The sequence below is a fragment of the Saccoglossus kowalevskii genome, chromosome 5 (assembly GCF_978046115.1).
Source record: "Saccoglossus kowalevskii chromosome 5, keSacKowa6.1, whole genome shotgun sequence".
Lineage (NCBI taxonomy): Eukaryota > Metazoa > Hemichordata > Enteropneusta > Harrimaniidae > Saccoglossus > Saccoglossus kowalevskii.
This window is the reverse complement of record NC_140645.1, coordinates 15432009-15453979: the sequence shown is the minus strand read 5'-3', so window position 1 is coordinate 15453979 and position 21971 is coordinate 15432009. Positions and strand designations below refer to the sequence as shown.

The window sequence follows — 21971 nt, the reverse complement described above, 5'->3', positions numbered from 1 at the left end:
ACCATCATCAAATGTGTACAGCACATTATTAAACATGGAAATATCCAACAAATTACAGCGCGTTTGTCGAATCCCACGTGGCGTACAGTCTGCAGGCGAACTGCACCGCAATCACCGGCGAACTGCACTACAATCGGAATCATTACAAATATAAGAATCCGGGCGTGATTTTAAAAATTCAAGTTGTATTTTCGGGTCACGTGCATAGTTTATGTTTGCAGAAACCCTCGCAATTTATTTTATTTAAGATAATAACACTAATCGCCCGAAGCGTCAATGTGTATAACGATCCAGTCAGGCCTACTTCCATAACATATTGATCTGAGCATGGACGTCCATAATCTGAGCATGATCGCAGGCATTCCGTAACGACAGAACTAATAACGAAGGTAATACATAACCTGTTACGTATCATATATATTTGCCATCCTCGTATTGTTGAACTACGTTGTCCCGGCGATGATGACACATGTAAATCTTCCATTGTACACAGATACCAACATGCTTGCTTATTGTTTATGTGTATAGTTACTGATCTAAACTGTGTAAAGTAAAATAAACAAGTCATTTATGGCGATGGTGCAACTTGTGAGAGGGCAAGTTCAAGTCGGGTAAATATATTCACAAACATTGCGTAGAGTAAATATATATTTCTGACTATTTGTTACCGTTCATTCTCCATATAGCTTTCTACAGACCATGCACTAGGCCTGCAGTGGAATATAAAGGAAGACATTCTTTGCTTCAGAAGGGACATTAGAGAGAAAATATTAACCAGAAGACGAAATTCATTGTGCGCTGTTTTCAGCAAAGGCTAGGGAGAACCCACTACAGAATATAACTATCCCGTGTTTGAAATTGACTTCAGGGACCATTCTGTACGATTGAAAAAAAAAGATGTTACAAAGGGACATGGACAATCTAATCAAAGTGAGACATCGTCAATCTGTTCTGTGTTACACCAATAACAAGACAGAACGTTTTCATACATTTGTTGGTTAACAATCTGTAATACATGAAGGGTCCAAACCGAGTAACGGGGTATATGTTAAGAGCAGTCTCAATCCAGCTGATGAATGCTCAAGAGATCAAACTAGATGCTAGATGGATCAGAGGGCCTGAGGCATAGCAATGTCATCCTTATGATACTCAATTGCAACCCGAGGACCCTGAAATAAAGAAGATTGCAGCTGTTTATTTTACACCTACCTTTGATTAACAGAATCCCATATCCAGGTTATTCGGACATTACTCAAGTTAATACTGGCTGACGAAAACTGTACCCTGGATTTTGAAGATTAAAACACTGATGAAAGAAAGGAACAGAGGTGCGAAGTCATATGTGCTGCGTGCTCAAGAACTTACCATCAAAGACTTAAAGGAAGAAGAACAATCAACATTGTTTAGCTGGAATCATTTGCAGATGAGATTGATGCTCTTGAAGGCAAGCAAAACCAAAGAAAGACCAAGACAAGCTGTATTTGCAAGTAATACCGAATTCTAGATAAAGATGGTATCCTGCGTATAGGTGGACGCCTCAACGTAGCAGCAATTCCAGATATCTTGCCAAAGGATGCCCACGTATATAAGCTTATTTTGCGAGAGATACGCGATAGTAGTCGACACATGGGTAGAATTTACATGCGTTCAGAACTGAAAGAAAAATACTGGATTATTAATGCTAATGCAGCAGCACGAAAGTTGATCACCATTTAACATTAGACATTAGGCGCAGCACTGTAAAAAGGTATGAGGTCATTTTGAACTGCTCATTGGACACGCCATCATACATTAACGCATTGAGAAATTTGTATTGCGTAAAGTCAATGTCACAAATATATGATCAGACAATGGTAAAAGCTTTTTAAGAGTGGAGCGCAGATAATGTTCGTTTTACTTGTACTGCAACATTGCATTATTGAGTGTGTCAGCTTAGACCTGTACAGTGAGTGGGCTCCAGTATCCCTTGTTTGAATACTATATTACAATGGCTCTATGCAGGTGTGATGGTTTTCTACCATAGTTTTAGGCTCAGAAATTGAATCTACAAATATGTCAGCCCCAACAAAATCAGTGTTATCCAAAGATTAAGGAGTAATGATTACGGAGTGGGTCGTGTGTCAAATACATCAGATAAACCAGAAGGAAAAAACGGGGGTTGGTCTTGGAGTGGGAGATGAAATGGGAGAAGCAGGTGAATTGAATGAATCTGGAGTAGGTGAAAAGCTAGGAAGACCCTCATCAGCGTTAGCCCCATTCTGTGTGGTACCAGGATTCGAAGAAGGGGTAGTATCCTCTCTACCATAGTAAAATTAAACACATTATCTGAAATATATCATCTGTTTATCAATAGCTTTGTCTGTGTAATTTTTATTTTATTATTACTTTTTATCATCATTTGACAGTAAGCGATGAAGCCTGTGAGGTTTAAGGCCACTTGCACTGTTACTTGCGCACTGTTAAGTGCTGGGAATTCGGTTTCATAATCTGGTGTTTTGATTGGACCATGAGTGTTTTCAGGTGTATCACTGTCATTGGCTTCACTGGCACATGTGTCAATTTGCATATCATTTGTTTAATTGTCATTGGCGCTTGGGCAATTCTGACTGGAAAAAGGGGGAACATTGGATAAAACCAGTTTTGTGGATAGCTCTAACCATAGGCTAACAGTGGTCATTTCACCCCCAATATTAATGCCATTAACAGCAACCAAACAAACGCATGAAACAGTGCCCTTACAAAAACAACCATTGTTCTGTTCGTTCGGGACACTGTAACAATCATTTTGTCACCAACCACCCGGACACTGCCTCAACGTAGATTTCCACTGAAATACCGTCCACGTTCTCGCATATGGTGTCATGGTTGCGAGTCAATCTATTTACAACAGGGTGTGCATTACGATGCGTGTTTTTAGTGGCGGCCATCTTGGCGGTCACTGTTCACGACACACTAAAACAAAAAGGCACAGAAAATGCAGCAAAACAAATATATACAAAGGAAATGAAATAGAATACTCACTAACTGATTTTCTACAAATTAAAGCAGTCAAAGGACAAAAATAGCCCAAAAAACCACTACCAAGTAAAATTGACGATCACATGTCCTACCTATACGAGAGGTGGTAATGGTGAATTGATTGCAAAAACACATTTATAGCGAATATTCAGTGAGTTTAAGGAAATATATACTAGAACAGTCACTGGAATGAAACTCTCTTCTATACATCAACTTCATAGACTATGAGAAGGCCTTTGACAGCATAGACAGAGCCATCTTGTGGAAGATGCTAAGACATAATGGGATACCACAGAAGTTCATATCACTAATCCAGAGCACGTACAAGGACATGAAGTGCAGGGTAGCATACACAGGACAGCTGACAGAAAGTTTTGTAGTGAAGACAAGAGTGAGGCAGAGATGCTTACTGTTACCGTTTCTTTTTCTCCTGGTTATCGACAGGATCATGAGGACAACTATGAAAGGGACAATGGGATCCAGCGGACACTCTGGACACAGCTAGAGAAACCAGACTTTACCGCTGACCTGGCACTTCTCTCACACAACCACAAACAGATGCAGGATAAAACAGCTCAACTGGACACAACGTCAATCAGCACAGGACTCAAGATCAGTAGAAAGAAGACTGAACTCATGGAAATCAACACTACAAACAGTACACTAGTGACATTTGGAGGGGAAGAAGTGAAGAAGACAGAGTCATTTGTATACCTGGGAAGTGTGGTAGACCAACAAGGGGGCACGGCTTAAGATGTTACAGCCAGGATAGAGAAAGTAAGGGTAGCTTTCACCATGCTGAGGAATGTCTGGGCTTCCAGGGTAATACGTACACCTACGAAACTCTGCATCTTCAAATATAATGTCAAATCAGTACTGCTCTACAGATTTGAGACCTGGGGAACAACAAATGCAACACAGCAAAAGATACAAACCTTCATTAACACTTGTCTGAGGAGGATCATTAAGATCGAGTGGTCAGACAAGATCAGCAACCTGGAGCCGTGGGGAAAAGCAGGACAAGAACTAGTGAAAAGCTGATCCTCAAGTAAAAATGGTCCCAGATAGGAAACACACTCAGAAAGCCACCAACGAGCATCACACATCAAGCCCTAACCTGGAACCCACAGGGCAAGCGAAAAAGGGAAATGCCTAGGAACAGCTGGAGAAGGGACACTGAGGAAGAGATGAGGAGCATCAGTAACAGCTGGAACGACCAGAGAAGGAAGGCCCAGAGACGAGTATAGTGGAGGACGATCATCGGTGGCCTATGCTATGCACTGTTTAGTTTCCACAGTAATCTTGTTGTGATGATTTTATGAAATACATGTGTATTCCCATTCCTAGGTAAACCAGAATTCAGTGTTAAGCGAGATTTCCCAAACTAAAGTGTGTATAGTAGATGCTCGATGTAAGGGTGCACAAACATTCCCTAGATGTGTAATTATCACAGCCGTGCAGACAGACCTCTGTCAACACCAATGGAGACGAACAGAGGCTGAATGACAAACATTTGAGCTGATATACTGTTCTTTTGAACACTACTCCCATTGGAGTGTATAATTAGGCATTCTGCAGATTCAACATCACTAGAAAATCGCAGTGTCTTATGTACTGAGGCGAAACTATATTGAATAAGTGTAGCTTAACAAAATTAATACTTCGGAGGATAGAGGTCCATCACTGCCCTTAACTTGCCTGAAGTCTTTGGTAATAAGAACAGTTCGTGAAACATTAATCAGAATTACTCAACATTCTTTTTTTAATAGATTCCCTGGCAACAGTTTGTACATGGCATGACATGGTGGAAATTAACAGAATTATGTGTCCTGACTATTTGTCTGTGATTGACCATTGATCAATGGGGTTAGACATTGGTTCAAGAACAAGAGGAAAAAAGGTTTAGTCTCAGTCAGCAAGTTATAAACAATGGGTATCTCAGCAGGCTTCATGCTTCAGTGGGCACCCAACAAATAGTTATGTTAAATATGCTGTGTTCTGTTGCTCTAGATGGACTGACGTGATGGAGAATGATAATTAGGATAATAGGATAGGATAATAAGACCAGTATTCTTTACTGTAGTATGTCAGTTGGTGGGAAACAAAATTGCTGCCAGTCGGCCACCTTTGATCCGATCACGAAACAAATAATCATAGACATGTATTCTAACATGTATAATCTATGTACCAATTTGAACAAAAACTGACAAAGCAGGCATAAGATAACACATTTTCAACTTCAATTCATATGGTGACTAAAAACAAGATTGACATGATGCCTTACAGTTTGTGTAGCTCAACCTCAAGCAATAAAGGCACTGCATATTTTTAGCTGGTACTCATAAGCCACCTGGCTCAAACTGTGTGATAGAAACCACTGCCATATTGTACCATCAGGCTAGAATACTCACAACAGAGCCAGAATTTTGGCAAAATAACAAACAAGTAACCTTGCGGTTGGTGGAGCTCCGCTGTAGTTGACAAGTGTAGAGGGCAGTGTCAGTTACTATGTGGATAGGAGAAGTGGAACCTATGACAGTTTAGTAATTGTGGCAATGGTTACTGGAAAGGCATATCCCATAAGGGAAATCGTTTAGTGTATGGATATGTAAAATTGATGATGTGGGTGTACAGGAAATTAAAGCTGAAACCTGAAGTTGTCACTATTACCAGAATATATTTTTGCTTTATTTGGTTTAACTGTACATGTGACTGAATTGAGAACGACACAGTTTGACAGTATGACAAATTGACATGTGACAATGAGATGTCCCTTATCTGGACTCTTGGAATGACCACAACCCAGCCTTGAAGATTTTAGGGAGGTGTTTAGTCCCTCCCACTCCCACTGTTCAGTATCACCCATATAAAAGCAGAAACGTATAAACCTTGAAGTGAGCATTTCTGAAAAACATTGGCCTATCCAGTTCATTTTCCGGGACAATTTGTACTGAGAAAGCTTCAAACTGATACAGTTGTCTACTGGAGTCCATGCATTATACATAGCCCATGTGCAACGTATGGGAGAGTGAAAACAATCCAAAAAAAACATAACCACAAAAATCAAGATATTTTCACCAATTAAACTTGAGAGAGAACCAGTCCATGAGTCTACGTTATGAACTTCAAAGCAATGTGGCAGGCTGTTTTAGAGAAGAAGTTGAAAATGCACAAAAATGAGCAATAAAAATTAATAAAAATGCACTAAAAATAGACACTTGCATTTGGTGCCATGAAAATCATATGCCTGAGTGTAATTCATGTCAACAACATTCACGTCAAATTTCCAAGCACTATGACTAGTTGTGTTGCATGTGATGCGAGGAAATGAATAAATCTGACAGAGGACCATCTCAGGTAAGTGTGGTATGAATAGCAAGGCAATCCAGCTAATGGTTTGAAGTCGTTTGAATGAAAAAATGACGGACGATGTACGGACGGCGACAGGTTTGGCCAATCCTCGAATTCAGCTTAGTCATCTTTGATGGCAGCGGAGCTAAAATGTCTAATGTATGTTAGGAACTATAATAAACTTAATCTAGTGATAACATAATATAATTATACCTGGAAACATTCTATTTGCTCTATTTATTTCATCCCAGCTGCTAGGTATAAAATTGCTACTGTCTGTGACATCAGGACCCTGTAACAGAATGCAAGATCACACAATTCATAATGCAAGCAGCAGGGTTTAGACTTTTTTCAGTATGACAGAATTATGGTATAAGAAAATGTGTTCAAAATTTCAGGGAGTGCGTGTCAGGATTTACTAGATCAGTAGAACAGGAGGGGTGGGTGTCATCAAGAAGCACGTGTCAGGCTGTATTAGATCAGTTGGATAGGAGAGGAGCTTGTCATCAGGGATTGCATTTAAGGCGTTATCAAATCAGTGGGACAGAAGGGTTGGTGTCATCTAGGATTGCATTTAAGGCGTTATTAATCAGTGGGACAGAAGGGTTGGTGTCATCAGGGATTGCGTTCAAGGCTTTATTAACTCAGTGGGACAGGAGAGGTGTGTGTCGTCAGGGAGCACGTGTTAGGCTTTATTAGAACAGTAGGACAAAAGGGGTGGGTGTCATCTAGGATTGCGTTTAAGGCGTTATCAATCAGTGGGACAGAAGGGTTGGTGTCATAAGGGATTGCGTTTAAGGCTTTATCAAATCAGTAGGACAAAAGGGGTGGGTGTCATCTAGGATTGCGTTTAAGGCGTTATTAATCAGTGGGACAGAAGGGTTGGTGTCATCAGGGATTGCGTTTAAGGCGTTATTCATCAGCGGGACAGAAGAGTTGGTGTCATCAGGGATTGCGTTCAAGGCTTTATTAACTCAGTGGAACAGGAGAGGTGGGTGTCGTCAGGGAGCACGTGTTAGGATTTATTAGAACAGTAGAATAGGAGAGGTGGGTGTCATCAGCGATTGCGTTCAAGGCTTTATCAAATCAGTAGGACAAACGGGATGGGTGTCATCAGGGATTGCGTTTAAGGCATTAATAAAACAGTAGGACAAGAGGGGTGAGTTTCATGAGGGATTGCGTTCAAGGCTTTATTAACTCAGTGGGACAGGAGAGGTGGATGTCGTCAGGGAGCAAGTGTTAGGCTTTATTAGAACAGTGGGACAGAAGTGGCAGGTGTCATCGGGGAGCGCGTATAAGGCTTTATTAAATCCGTATGACAGAAGGAGTGGGTGTCTTCAAGAAGCACGTGTCAGGCTTTATTAATCCAGTGGGACAGGAGATGTGGGTGTCATCAGGAAGCACGTGTCAGGTTTTATTAGAATAGTAGGACATAAAGTGTGTCATCAGAGTGTGTGTGCTAAAATTGGACCAGTAAGACAAAAGGGGGAGAGTGAGTGTTAGAATATACATTGGCATAATTTCCTGTAATGTATTCATCAAGTAATTCCTTGTTTGGATTCCTCTGGCCAAGTTTACAGCTTGACATTGCAGCTGGGGAAACCCAGATTTGAGCAATTTAAAGACATCTTTATAGTTGATGATACTCACTGCTTTACCCTTTGCCATTCGAAGTTCAGCTTTGTCTCCCAGTAATGTTAACCTCTTAATCACTGATGCATATGTCATGTGAATGACTTAAATTGGAACACATTTCTTTCAGTTCTCACCAAGCTCCTTAGAATCTTTCCTGCAAGAAATAATTTTACAAATATTACTACAAATCAAAGATATCAGTGTAAGCTTTGAAGTCAATTGTAACACAATGTTGTATTATAACTACCGGTACGGTATATGACCTGGTCAAATGAACATGCATTAATACCATGATTGTAAGTGGGCACATGCTTTGATGTGTGCGGTCAAAATAGACAACTAGCAGTATTGAAAAATGCCTACATCAACAGGTTGCTGTCAAGTCAATATTGTGGCTTTGAAGTCAATGTTGTGGCTTAGGAGGTATGTATGAGTATCCCTGGAGGATTGTTCCTATGAGTCGCAAAAATTCAAGCCACTTTGCGAGTTTTCCCTTGAGTCGATGGTGTTATATATAAACAATACGAGTTTAAAGTTACATGTGAACGTGACCTCGTTGTCACTTTGTACCACTTAGATTGTAACAATGTCAGCGCACATATTTTTTGTTACTGCACAGCCGGGGGATTGGCTTCCAATATGGTATAGGTGTGTAGCCAGCACTGCAAAACCCAGAGCACATTTTAGACCAAAATAGAAATATTAAACGCAATGAAAGGTCAAATGAGACATACGCGGCATGAAATGTTTATCAAAAAGATTTTGAAAATTACACGAAATGTAATAAAGTTAAAATAGTGTTTGAAAAATAAACCCTTTATTAGCCCCATGTCTATTTGGCAATCAGTCATTGCGGACCCCAATTAGACCAAATCCCTGAAATCATAGGATCCCTTTAAGACCAGATGGCTGAAAAAAACATCAAGGGCGGCACATCCACGTAAGGTAAATTGCATGGAGTAACATGTAAGACACAATGGAAGTCATCCGAACGTACAGAGACCAGGTTTAGAGTTAGAGTAGAACAGAATACATCCAGAAATATTTATTTACTCTATGTGATGTAGTTAATGTCTATGACAATATTTATTGAATATAGTAAACCACATCGCTCTAGAAAGAACTGTGAATATGACTCTCACAAGCTGCTTCGTCCCCAAAAATGACTTGTTTATTTTACCTTACACAGTTTAGATCATATGTTGACTGTCTGTGTAAAATGAACGATTTACATTTGCTGTCATGGAATAATCAGTCAAATTAGAAAACTAAATAACTATCTCATCAAACAGGATTGATTGGGGCCATATGCAGAAAAAAATCCTTGGAAAAAATAAAAGTATACGCTAATAATAAAACTGAGCTTATAATCTCACCAACACGCTAAGCAATTTTGCAATCGCAGATGTGAATTCGCATAGCAGGCGATAACTCAACTTGATCTTCCAATTTGTGGCTTACTAAATGTATTTTACTGTAGAACGGAGAGTGAAGCAAAGAGTGGAGAGTGAAGAGTTTGCTCATTTGTTTACTGTAGCCAGCATGCATACTGCTCATCGCCGCGAAGTGTGCATGGAATCATGGGAATAAATGATGTGCATTGCCGTCTGATAACTTTCATAAAGGTGATTGACAGGTCATACTTGTTACAACTCTGGAAGGACATTTGTAATCTACCAGTTGATTTACATAACAAATGATGTTTACGATTTACTGACTTGCCTACGTGAGACAGCTGCTAGCAAGATCACATTCTGATCCACTATTTCAACTGAGTACCCAGTGTGTTGCTGCTGCAATATTGTGAAACAAGTGATACAGGCTGCAATCATCATTCTCTGAGACATTCTCCTGCTATCAGTGGTGCCCTCCAGAATACCAATGTTCATCTGCTAGCAAAACTCCTGTATTTCTTCGTCATTGTATTTCAGAAGCCATTGACTGTCACCAATCTCTACATCCTGGAACTGTGAGTTATCATCAATGTACATTCCCTAGGCAATCCGTATTTTAGTGAATTTATTCATTGTATTTTTTTGTTGTATTTCTTGTAATTGTTTTGAGAGATATTAAAGCCAAGAGTTTTAATTTGATATTCTAATGTACGTGTATTTCATTTCCAGTACTATTGTCTTGAAAGAACCCCCTGTCCAATGTCATGTCATGATTGCATAGCAATGAGTATATAATTACCAATTGGAAGAATTGCTTCAATGGAATTCAATAATGGTGTTATTTTCTAATCTTTTGTTGTCAATGTTAAATATTTCAAACTGCTAAGTCTTCTGGTACAAAAGTATTAGTTGTTTTTTATGTTGTACACATTATATATTACAGTTGTATTTCCATACTTTCTTAGAGATCATTTAGATTGATATATTAAATGATGATATTAATAAACAGTGTGTTACAAGACCTGTATATTGTGTAATTATTTTATTACTTTTACTGTTCATTTAGAAGTAGAAAGTTCAATCATTATTTAAACTATAAACCCTATTCATGATAAAGTTATTTTAACACAATTATGTATTGCCTCGAAACAAAAATGTTCTCGTTAGTAATCATTCAACTCAAATGATGTCATATACCTTCATGATATGGTTGTTGCTCATTTCATTGATCAACATCCTGTCAGTGCATCCTGTTTATTATGTTCATATTTCTGTGAGTACAATATATATTATACAGTAAGTGTCTAGCAAGACATAGTGTACTGAAAATACACATTCGCCTTTAAACCGAGTCTCTCAGGCATATGTTAGGCGGTGCTGCATATACATGCATATAGATTTCGGTAAATAATCTCAATATGCGTGTTGTCAGCCGTGTATTGCCACAAGTAAGCACACAATGTGATGGCATTGTTGACCCTTATTTCATGAGTCATGTGGTAACTTTATTGTATTATCACATAGATATCCCAGAGAGGATACGATTCATTCACATAAATATGAATAATTCCCAGTTCCCGAATTAACGACCGACGCGGTGTAATTCTATCTGCGCATGACCAAGCAACGGGTGAGGGTAAGACAGAAATAAAAAAGTCAAACGGAACAATAGTCATGCAAAAGATAGCGATGTGAACATTTATAGATATAAAAGGAAAAGCTAGAAGAACTGTATAATACTGCTGAGAAAAGTGCATTACCAGTTGAAAAAGATGATTTTTTTGCACAGAGAAGTGAAATAAAAAGGAACGTGACATTATTTTTTAACTTCCAAAATGTCCCCAAGAATATAAAAGTATTACGCAATAGCCGAAGATTATTTGAGTGTTCGTTTGTCATGATTATGCAGGATAGTGTGCACATTTTTAGAGGCTGATACGAATTGATCTTTCGATAATGGCACTTTTATTTGATTTGATGAGTAACAGTGTAATATTATATTTGGAGTGCAGTGTAATGTTTACAACAGGTCCCGAATACAGTCCCCTGTGAGTGACCGCGCTTGATTATTAGGTTTTTGATGCTCTTCAGCATCGAAAGCATTTGTTATTGTAATGTTTATTATTATGCTTATTCTACCTTTTTTTTAAAACTCTTCTTCTCGAAGACGGGTTGCCCACTTGACCTGATACTTTACAGACACAGTCTATATGCAATTTTCTAAAACGTCAAAGTTTCCGATGTGCCGCCATCTTGGATTGAGGGCGAAATTTTCAATGCCGAATTACACACTTTTCTGAGGGTCTGAGTGCTCCCAGTTTTTTATGGTAGTAGCAGTGGTACAAGCGCTACAAATTTCATTAAAAAAAACTTTAGCGGTCACGTGACTTTTTTTGCTAGAATTTTCTGAAATTTTGTTTTGCATCTCATTTGCATTAATTTTTACTAGTCAACTAACCCTGCATAGGTTTGAAAGATCGGGTACCATAGTATTTATTTTTCCAAACGGCTTCTCCAGGCGATGAGCCGTTTTTCAGAAAACGATTTTAGAATGTTTTTTCACATTTTTTTCTCAAATTATGCAAAACATCATGGGAAAGGGGGGAGGGCTCTAAACATTCTGTCTTGAATATCACAAGGACTATTGCAGATAGGTACATGTAACCAGTGCAATATTGAAGCTATGGGTCAAGAGATGTTAGTTACATATCGGATGACCATATATGGTCATGTGACCTCATTAAATATGCATAAGTGTAACATCTCAAGCACTGTTGCAGACAGGGACATGCAACCAGTGCAATATTGAAGCTATGGGACACGAGATGTGAGTTACATATTAGATGACCATATATGTTCATGTGACCTCATTAAGTATGCAAACCGTAATATCTCAAGCACTGTTACAGATAGGAATATCAAACCAGTGCAATATTGAAGTTATACGACAAGAGATGTTACTAACATATTAGATGACCATATATGGTCATGTGACTTCATTAAATATGCATGTATCTGATATCTCAAACACTATTGCAAGTACAAACATGGAACTAACGCTATATTGAAGGCAATGGGCAAAAGAATTGGCCAACATATTTGTTGACCATATATGGTCATAGAACTCATTAAATATGCATGTCTCTATTATCTCAAACACTATTGCATGTACAAACATAGAACTAACGCTATATTGAAGGCAATGGGCAAGAAAATTGGCCAACATATTTGTTGTCCATATATGGTCATAGATCTCATTAAAACAGCATATCTGTAATATATCAAGCACTATTACATGTACAGACATGGAACTAATGCTATATTGATGGCAATCCAAAGGAGAATTTGCCACCATAATCGGTGACCATATACATTCTGTTTGGTCATAGAACTCATTAAATGTAACCTGTTTGCCATATAGTGTGTTCAGTTCACCATGCTGTGACTAGATCAACATAAATTGTGATCAATTTGCCTACAGTGTATATAGTAAACGGTTCACAGTACATGTCTCCATTACCCTAGATATTACAGAAGTGTAATGTCATAACTATGTTGCATAAATGCAATTCGGTGCTAAAGCAGACATAGCATCGAAAGCCGGTAATCGCTGCTTGCAGCTGTATTTCTATTTATTACTATGTATACGCTTCAGAACTTTTCCGGGTAAAAAAAAACTGAGTCGAGTACCATATTGATGTTTTTGAACGTAACAGTAATTCAGAATGTTCATGCAACAAGTTACAGTTGCTTATGCCACTCATATATATATTTAATATTAATTTCCCTAAGTTTTGAGATTTTGAAACAGACAAATCAGCAAGTTCGCTATGCCAATAACTGTCAACTTATTACGAATCAAATATCTCTACAAAACCCAACCCATCAACGCTGGTGATTGTTACTTAATGATGTCATAGGATGTATTGGCCAATCATATTTCAGATGGGGCGGCACGTGGGGATGAACCTCAAAAAATATCGAACTGCCTTATCTCAAGGAAACTGAGATTTTTAGCTAATTGTAACAGAAAACATAATAAGCATGTTTGAACAAAATTCTAGCTAAATAACATCAGACATGAAAGAGAAATAATGTTATAGTCCCTTGTAGTACGCTGCCGTTAGATGGAACATGTAGTGTCATCGGTCTGTTTTGTGCATATTTAAAATACAAATGACTTGAAATGACGATAATGTTCACCTCGTAACTCAATGAAAGAATATAATGGACTGTAGAGTCCAATACAATTCTCAATCAGTGTACGAGTCCATATATGTACAAATCGGTTTTCATGAAGTACAATGTATAAATCAACTGCCGCATATGGGTCAGGTGGAAGATTGGTGTGATTATATATACAGATATTATATTTACAGGGGTTACGGACCCGACGAGTTCTGATGAACTATATTTGTAATAGTCAAAAAAAAGGAAAGTACTCTAGGTAGAATTCATTTATATATATTTACTACCTGTACAGTTTCTATATTTAATGTTGTTTTCAAATCATTCATTTCAGCATACGTGCACACACTGTTATACGCTCACTCGTAACGCGGGATCTCTATTTAGTATATCGTACCAGAACTAGGTAACGAACATGGTGAAGTGTACCATAATGCATATTTCAGTCAATGCGATTAACAAATATGGAACATACGGGAACAGCCATCGTTGCTACCACGGTGACAACTACTTGAACACAGGTTATCACTGTGATCGTATACAGCTTTAACTCTGTTCACCACTGCAACCACAGATGTAACGATTTAACAATATTAACACAATCATTGGTTTTAACAGATAAACTACCATTTGTCACTCAAACTTAGTTTATATATTATTACAAATACAAACATGATCCGAATTATGATTTCTTTTTTAGTGAACTGTGTGTGTACAAAACCCGGGAAAACTGCATAATAGAGAATTCTTCATAAACAAGTGCCCATTATTCATCACGTTTTCAATCGCTGCTGTTGCAAATACAAATATTTGCTCCGTGGAAATATTTGTGATATTTAAATATGTGAGTAGCTCAAACGGAATTGTGTCTCGTTGTCATGGATTATTTTTACATTTATGAATCTGACATTATTTAAGTGCCGTTGTAATCACTACCGACAAAACACAATATTGTTGGTTCATTCGCCATATGTATAACCAGCTAAGGAAACTAAATGTGATTTTCCCAAAAAAAGAGTGCCATCAACGATAGAAATATATAGATTTATGCAAACATTGAACTCTTACTTCAAACCACAGCATGTTTAACAAACCTTAATGGTGCAACTAACAAAGTCACAGTTTTGATTACCATGCAATAAAGAAAATAAATGAAATTTAAACATTGAGGATCTGCATGCAAGAAGAAAACATATTTTGATGCGTTTCTGAAGAGTTCTTCTTGTAATGCTTTTCTTTTGAATATTTAAAAATGTAAAATACCCGGTGGTCGTTTTTTTTTTTATTGCGGACTTCCTCCATAGCAGAAGGATTTAACCTTTTGCAAGGTTATTCACTATGCGACTTATGGGGTGCCGGGTGTGCTTTTATATATTGTGTTTTTTATGGCTTTAGCTTATTATAAAAGTATTAACCATTTTTCATTATTAATAAATAATGACATATCAAATCTTGTTAGTGTATATCAAAGTGTATAAATAATCGACGACTTTAACTTTATTTGCAAATCATGGACGTTGGTAGCGTTTCCGCTATTTATACATGCCAGACTTGTATAAGGTATTTAAATCCAAATAATTGAATGTTTACAAAAAGAACAGGTCCTTTCTTCATATGTAAACACAGTGACCCCATCCTCCTTTCCCGAAATAGCTTTTGATTTATGTTGTCTATTACTTAGTTTACTATAGATAAAGTTGATGTGACTTGTCTCCATTTTCCTGCTCTTCTCCCTGGTGTGTTGTATATCTATCGATGGCCTGTTATCTCTGAATGTGCTCTGCTACTTTTTTTTCTGCATATCATATTTTTCAGCTTTTCCTAAAACATCACACTTCTCACCCTTCCTGGATAAACTGTGATGTTGCAAGTATTTGTCAAGCTTAGATATCGTCCAATCAGCCAATCAGAAAATATTCACGCAAATGAAATGCTGGTATAATATAACATGTATTAGTAGTCTTTAGGTAATTTGTGTGCGCTATACATTAAGTTTGAGACCGGGACTCAGCTGTGAGTTGGTGATAATTAGTAATATTTTCAGTTTTGTGGCCTATCCCGTTGAGTGTTATTTATTTCTTATAATATGCGATGTTCTAGACTCATTTTGTTTGTTGCAATTGTAACTTTAATTTTTGTAAGAGAGCCTTTTCACAGATTTTCTGTAAGTTGGAAACACGTCTTGATGCAAAGATGGAAAAAAGTCGTGTAGTTCCATTAACAGTTTTTATATGTCGCAAATGAACCAAGTATACTGTGTTTCGTTGTTTGTGATACAATGGCGCCCAAATAACGTCAGATTCATAAATAAGACGATATATATGAAGATAATCCATAATAACGAGGGGCTAATCTGTTAATTAAATTTAAGCTACTCACGAGGCAAATATTTGTATTTGTAACAGCTGCGAAAATGTGATAAATAGTAAAACCACATTGGTCAACTGAGTGATGCTTGGCAACGTGGAATTTGATGTATTCCGAGTATTTTACACACTTCTACATAGGTTACTATGAAATGAATGAAATGAAATATTTTGAAATTTACAGAACATTCTCTATTACTTATATAGGGTATTTGTATCATACAATAGACCAAGTTTGAGTGACGAACTGTAATTCATCCACCCCACCCACTAGTGTTGCTCATTGTGTTGATGAGGAAACTGACTCGTGAAACGACGCCATGCCAGTTTATGAGTACTTTATTTGGAAAGCAGGTCAATGACTTTAGTTAAACATACACGTACACTTTTACCAATATCTTTCGTGAACAATTACATAATATCGTATTTTTTTCTAAGCCAGGCTGATCAGTTTACTGATATGTGGTGACGTCACAAGCGACAATGAATCATTACGTTGTTGGATTTCATTCTGAACTTTCACATAGCCTAGCTTTTCAAATATGTCGTCAGGACAGTTATTTTGCGCAATGTGTGTTTGGTTGAAAGGTAAACTGTACCGCCATGCATCTGTATGTCCTGTGCCTAATCTCTCGCTCTTTATAATTGTATCATTCGATGGCAAACCTACAAATTCGTACATCTTCGGTACGATTTGGCGCGGTTTTGTACTCAGGTCCTCGTATCGCACGATCATATAGTTTTTCTTTAACCATTCCGGACCGTCCAGAACAGCATTTATATTTGTGTTTAACCATATACAGTAATTTTTACTAGCCTCACTGATTTTTCTCATGCTTAGCCCCTTTTTTTCTTGCGAATCTAAGTTTTCAAACTTTATTCTCGAGTTTATCATTCCCCGGGGATCTCTAACAACTTGAATGACTTTCACGTTGTACTGTTTTAATATTTCCAAGCCTTTGGAAATATCATTTATCCGCACCGTCTTCACCACACGATGAGTCTTTGTCTTGCATTTTTTAGATATTTGTTTAGCATTATAATCAGCGCCTTGAAGGTGAGCAAGACCATTCTTTGATTTTGCCCAGTCATTTCCTTCCATGAAATGAAACAGCTCCGGGCGTCTAGTATACTCGCAATCAAAGAACCCTCCAATCAATTCGTAGAACGGGGTTTGGATGTCCTCTATTTGTGCTGCACTGTCGTTAAACAAATCGTAACGTAGAGACATGTTGTACCGTAAAGTGAGTTCCGGTTCGTAAAGAAACATCGTATCAGGACGTTTCGAAAAATAACGGCCAGTCAAAGATGATCCTGTACGCATTCTAGCATTTATTAACACGTGAATTGACGGGACTTGTTTCAGTGCAGTCATTCGTGTATCTGCTGTCGACCCAATATCAAATGATGCAGTCATCTCAGTAGTTTGAATTACAGGCATTGCGATATTTGGAGATGTTGTTATCTCAGTAGTTAGCGTTACAGTCATTGCAATATCCGCAGATGCTTTTATTATCGCACCATTTTCGGTATTTGTCATCACAATATCCTGGTAGTACCAGAAGGTCAATATAAACAGTGCGCACATCATTATAAACACTGCGGCCCATTTTATCAATCGCCAACGCATTTCGAGGTTGCAGAAACTGAAATAAAAAAAATATATATATATATATAGCTAGAAACGGCGAGTAATTGATTCAAAAAAACTTTCATTGTAAACGTTATATGACCTCAGCTGAAAGGTCACAAATTCTTGGCCAACAACGAAATTAGCATGCTGCTTATTATTCTTCTATATGTAAAACTTGGTACATTTGCAATCTGACGTCATTTTCAATCTTAAAATGCCATGTTTTTTTATCTAAGTTTAGGACTACACCCTGATCCATCCGCCAAGATGGCAAGACTGTTTAACTAAAGAATGGCGTTTCATTTGTTTTAAAACAATTCATTAAATAATAGATATGGATGATATTCGTTGAATGATACTAGTTAGATAAGTTATATCATTTAGCATAAAAAAACAATGCTACAAAAATAATATTTGGTTCTTACTCTTCATTAGTAATAATTGTTTAAAATATTCTGCCTGTCTGTGATTGTTTTTTGAGCAAATAGCACGAATATAGACGCGTTGGGCAAATTCCAGATCGCTCGATGCCATATGCAAATATATGAAGATTCCGACATGATATCAACAATACTTTGGGTTTGGAGATTGCAAACTTGCGTTCAAACTTCTATTTTGTAACTAAAGCATTGCATAAACATAGATATCTTATGAAATGTATTGATTCCACAAACATGTGAATAAAGTGGACATAAATAAATAGACACAGTTATATCTAGATGTACATGTGTACTGGATGTGATGTTATTGGATGGTTACCTTTTGAGCGGAATGATGATGCTAGTGATATTTTGTGCTCGTAGAGTCCGGCTTCAGAAATGCCAGAATAGCATGTTTACAGACTCCGACGACGCAATCAATGTAACAATTTCGTCGCACGTAGAGTGACGTGAAACGCCATGCGAGCATAATACTACCACACTACTAATAACCTCTACAAGTATTTGAACATAAAAAAGTTACAATCAATTTGCTCACTGTCGAACAGCTTGTCCCGTTAAAGTGTTGACGTGCCGAGCCCACCGTTAGACCCGAAACCACGCCCACTTTTAAAGCTATGACAACATCAGCAATGCCGACAGAACATTAGCAAACAAATTAGTATTAGGGCGGTGGTGCGGCACATGTGCGACATTCGTGTTGGTAAACTTTGATTCTCTCCACAACCCAATGCGTTCTTGTAATAACATCACGAGTACGAGTTTTTACCTTTGCGCGACTTATCGCAGGTGTCAATTTAATCTTTTTAACGTGATCGCAAAAACTAGCGTGACTGCGAAAGAAATCCCGACTGGGCGCATCTGCAGGCGACCCCCTGCGTTGGAGTGAAAACCGGAGCGAAATGCTTATATACATTGGACATTTAAATAGACTTGTTTTTAGTAAACATGGATGCAAGTATCGCCGTTACGCTTAAATAAAGTTAAAGTATCCATCTCTGCGATCGAATCGAATCAATCTTTACAACGTCACGTTTACTTTCACAAACCATACCTCCATGCACAAACCCACTCATGAATAAACAATGACATCATGAATAAATAATAGCAGTCAAATGTCCGAAAATGCGTTCAGTCGGGATTTCTTCAGCGGTCAGCTTAGTTTTCGCGCTCACGCTAAAGGGACTAAAACAATTAATAATTTCTTTTTGTAAAACAAAAAAGAAGTTTCCGACTTTGCCAGTCTACTTACTTACCTGCCATTACAATCAGCACATTTTAGGTTTCATAGAACAGCACTCAGATGCTGAGAATTCTAATGAATATTGTGGTAATGACTTCTTCCTAGACTGGCACAGTCTGGCGATTTATTTTCATTTAAATTTAAAATTAAATAAAAAAAATAGCGAAATGAATGTGTTAACGCGAAATCCCCTGTAACCGCGAAATCACCCAGACTGGACGTGTTTACCGCGCCCACCGTGGTGAAAGCAGGAACTAGTGTGTTTTCATACTAGTTTTTAGCAAAATAACAGACAAGAACGTTATCCAATCAGAGTCATTTTACCTTTAAACTATATCGAATTACTATTTATAACGTTCCGTACAAATTATTCTAATGGAGAGAAGTAGCCTGTGTGTAGTTTTATCTCGCCTGGGTTACAATTAAGCGCGATCTGCACAGAAGACAATAATTGATGATTTTACAGACGGCCACGACGTTTGCGTTCTTCCATACAGGAGGTTATCTCCCAAGCGGCCTTCTGAATATGCCCTATTTAGTTCTGCATAAGGGCATAGGCCAAAAACGAAGACCTGGAAATGTCCCAGGAGCGCTGACAAGATAAACTTGTCTGCAAAAATCTGTAGCCGAGACTACTCTATCGCTTATGTGCAGGGTGGCCTGCGGCCGTCCGGGCTGGATCAACAATCAAAGTCTGACACGCAATGATGGGACCCACCCTAAAAAGACCTTCCTCAATTGATTGCAGGTCTCTCAGGTAATAATTGATAAAGACGTTTTGCATTCTCCAGAAGCCAGCCGTGAGCACGTGTTCGAGGGGGCACCTGACACAAAAGCACGAATCTCATGCTCTCGTACTTGATGCCAATAGACCGTAAACCTCAAACAGTGTCGAAGTAATCCACCTAGAAATAGAAGTCAGGGAGGCTGGTCTACCCTGCTCACCCTGGCCATAACACATAAACATGTGCTTGTGGCTTTGCCTCGACCCCTCCGGGCCGACAATAATGGCCAAATGGGGGATGACGATCGGCTGTAGATCATGCCCTAAGATTTGAATCTTTGCGAGAAACCCGATTTGTGTCTTTAGCACAACTTGATTGTTCATAAAGGCGGTACAACCGTACGAAAAGAACAAGACCCCTAACTCAAAACGAAGCCTACCTGTGGCGAGAGTAGGAATACTGTTTTCCATGTCAAATATTTCAGTGGTACTGCTATGTTGGTAAATTCTGATTACAACCACTGCAGTCGCCTCGAAAAACGAGGAGACAAAAACGGCGGCGAGCCTCTGGTGCTGTCATTACATCTATCCATTTCTAAATACACTGGTAAAGCATAAAACACAGTTGGAAAAGATGGCGCAGAAAAAACCAACGACGTGGTTAACATGTTGCCGGGTTTTATTTTCTGTGTTGTGAAAAAATTGACACAGGGATAAAAATAGGAAAAGCTTATCCTACCAGCCAATTAATTATCCAGTTCTACCATAGAGGGCCAAAAACCACAGGGTAATTATCCAGTTCTACCATAGAGGGCCAAAAACCACAGGGTAATTATCCAGTTCTACCATAGAGGGCCAAAAACCACAGGATAATTATCCAGTTCTACCATAGAGGGCCAAAAACCACATGGTAATTATTCAGTTCTACCATAGAGGGCCAAAAACGCAGGGTAAATAGCCGGTTATACCATAGAGGGCCACAATCCACAGGGTAATTATCCTGTTCTACCATAGAGGAACAAAAACATAGGGTAATTATCCAGTTCTACCATACAGGAACAAAAACACTGGGTAATTATCCAGTTCTACCATAGAGGGCCACAAACCACAGGGTAATTATCCAGTTCTACCATAGAGTGTCAAAAACCACAAGGTAATTATCCAGTTCTACCATAGAGAGGCACAAACCACAGGGTAATTATCCAGTTCTACCATAGAGGAACAAAAACATAGGGTAATTATCCAGTTCTACCATACAGGAACAAAAACACTGGGTAATTATCCAGTTCTACCATAGAGGGCCACAACCCACAAGGTAATTATCCAGTTCTACCATAGAGGGCCACCACCCACAAGGTAATTATCCAGTTCTACCATAAAGCGTCAAAAAGCACAGGGTAATCATCCAGTTCTACCATAGAGGAACAAAAACAGAGGGTAATTATCCAGTTCTATCATAAAGTGTTAAAAAGCACAGGGTAATCATCCAGTTCTACCATACAGGAACAAAAACATAGGGTAATTATCCAGTTCTACCATAGAGGGCCACAACCCACAGGGTAATTATCCAGTTCTACCATAGAGGGCCACAACCAACAGGGTAATTACTAGTATCCAGTTCTACCATAGAGGGCCACAAACCACAGGGTAACTATACAGTTCTACTATAGAGGGCCAAAAACCACAGGGTAACTATACAGTTCTACCATAGAGGGCCAAAAACCACAGGGTAACTATACAGTTCTACCATAGAGGGCCACAACCCACAGGGTAATTATCCAGTTCTACCATAGAGGGCCACAACCAACAGGGTAATTATCCAGTTCTACCATAGAGGGCCAAAAACCACAGGGTAACTATCCAGTTCTACCATAGAGGGCCACAACCAGCAGGGTAATTATCCAGTTCTACCATAGAGGGCCACAACCAACAGGGTAACTATCCAGTTCTACCATAGAGGGCCACAAACCACAGGGTAA

General features: G+C 38.4%; 1 protein-coding gene across 1 annotated transcript; it reads right to left on the bottom strand.

Annotated features, from left to right (window-relative positions):
- Positions 1-16275: 16275 nt before the first annotated feature.
- Positions 16276-20653, bottom strand: LOC144359588 (carbohydrate sulfotransferase 1-like). The gene is made up of 2 exons (XM_078012709.2): positions 20433-20653; positions 16276-17598 (listed from the first exon to the last, which is right to left on the bottom strand). The coding sequence occupies exon 2, from the start codon at positions 17580-17582 to the stop codon at positions 16386-16388; it is 1197 nt and encodes a 398-aa protein (XP_077868835.2). The 5' UTR covers positions 17583-17598; positions 20433-20653; the 3' UTR covers positions 16276-16385.
- Between the last annotated feature and the right edge of the window lie 1318 nt (positions 20654-21971).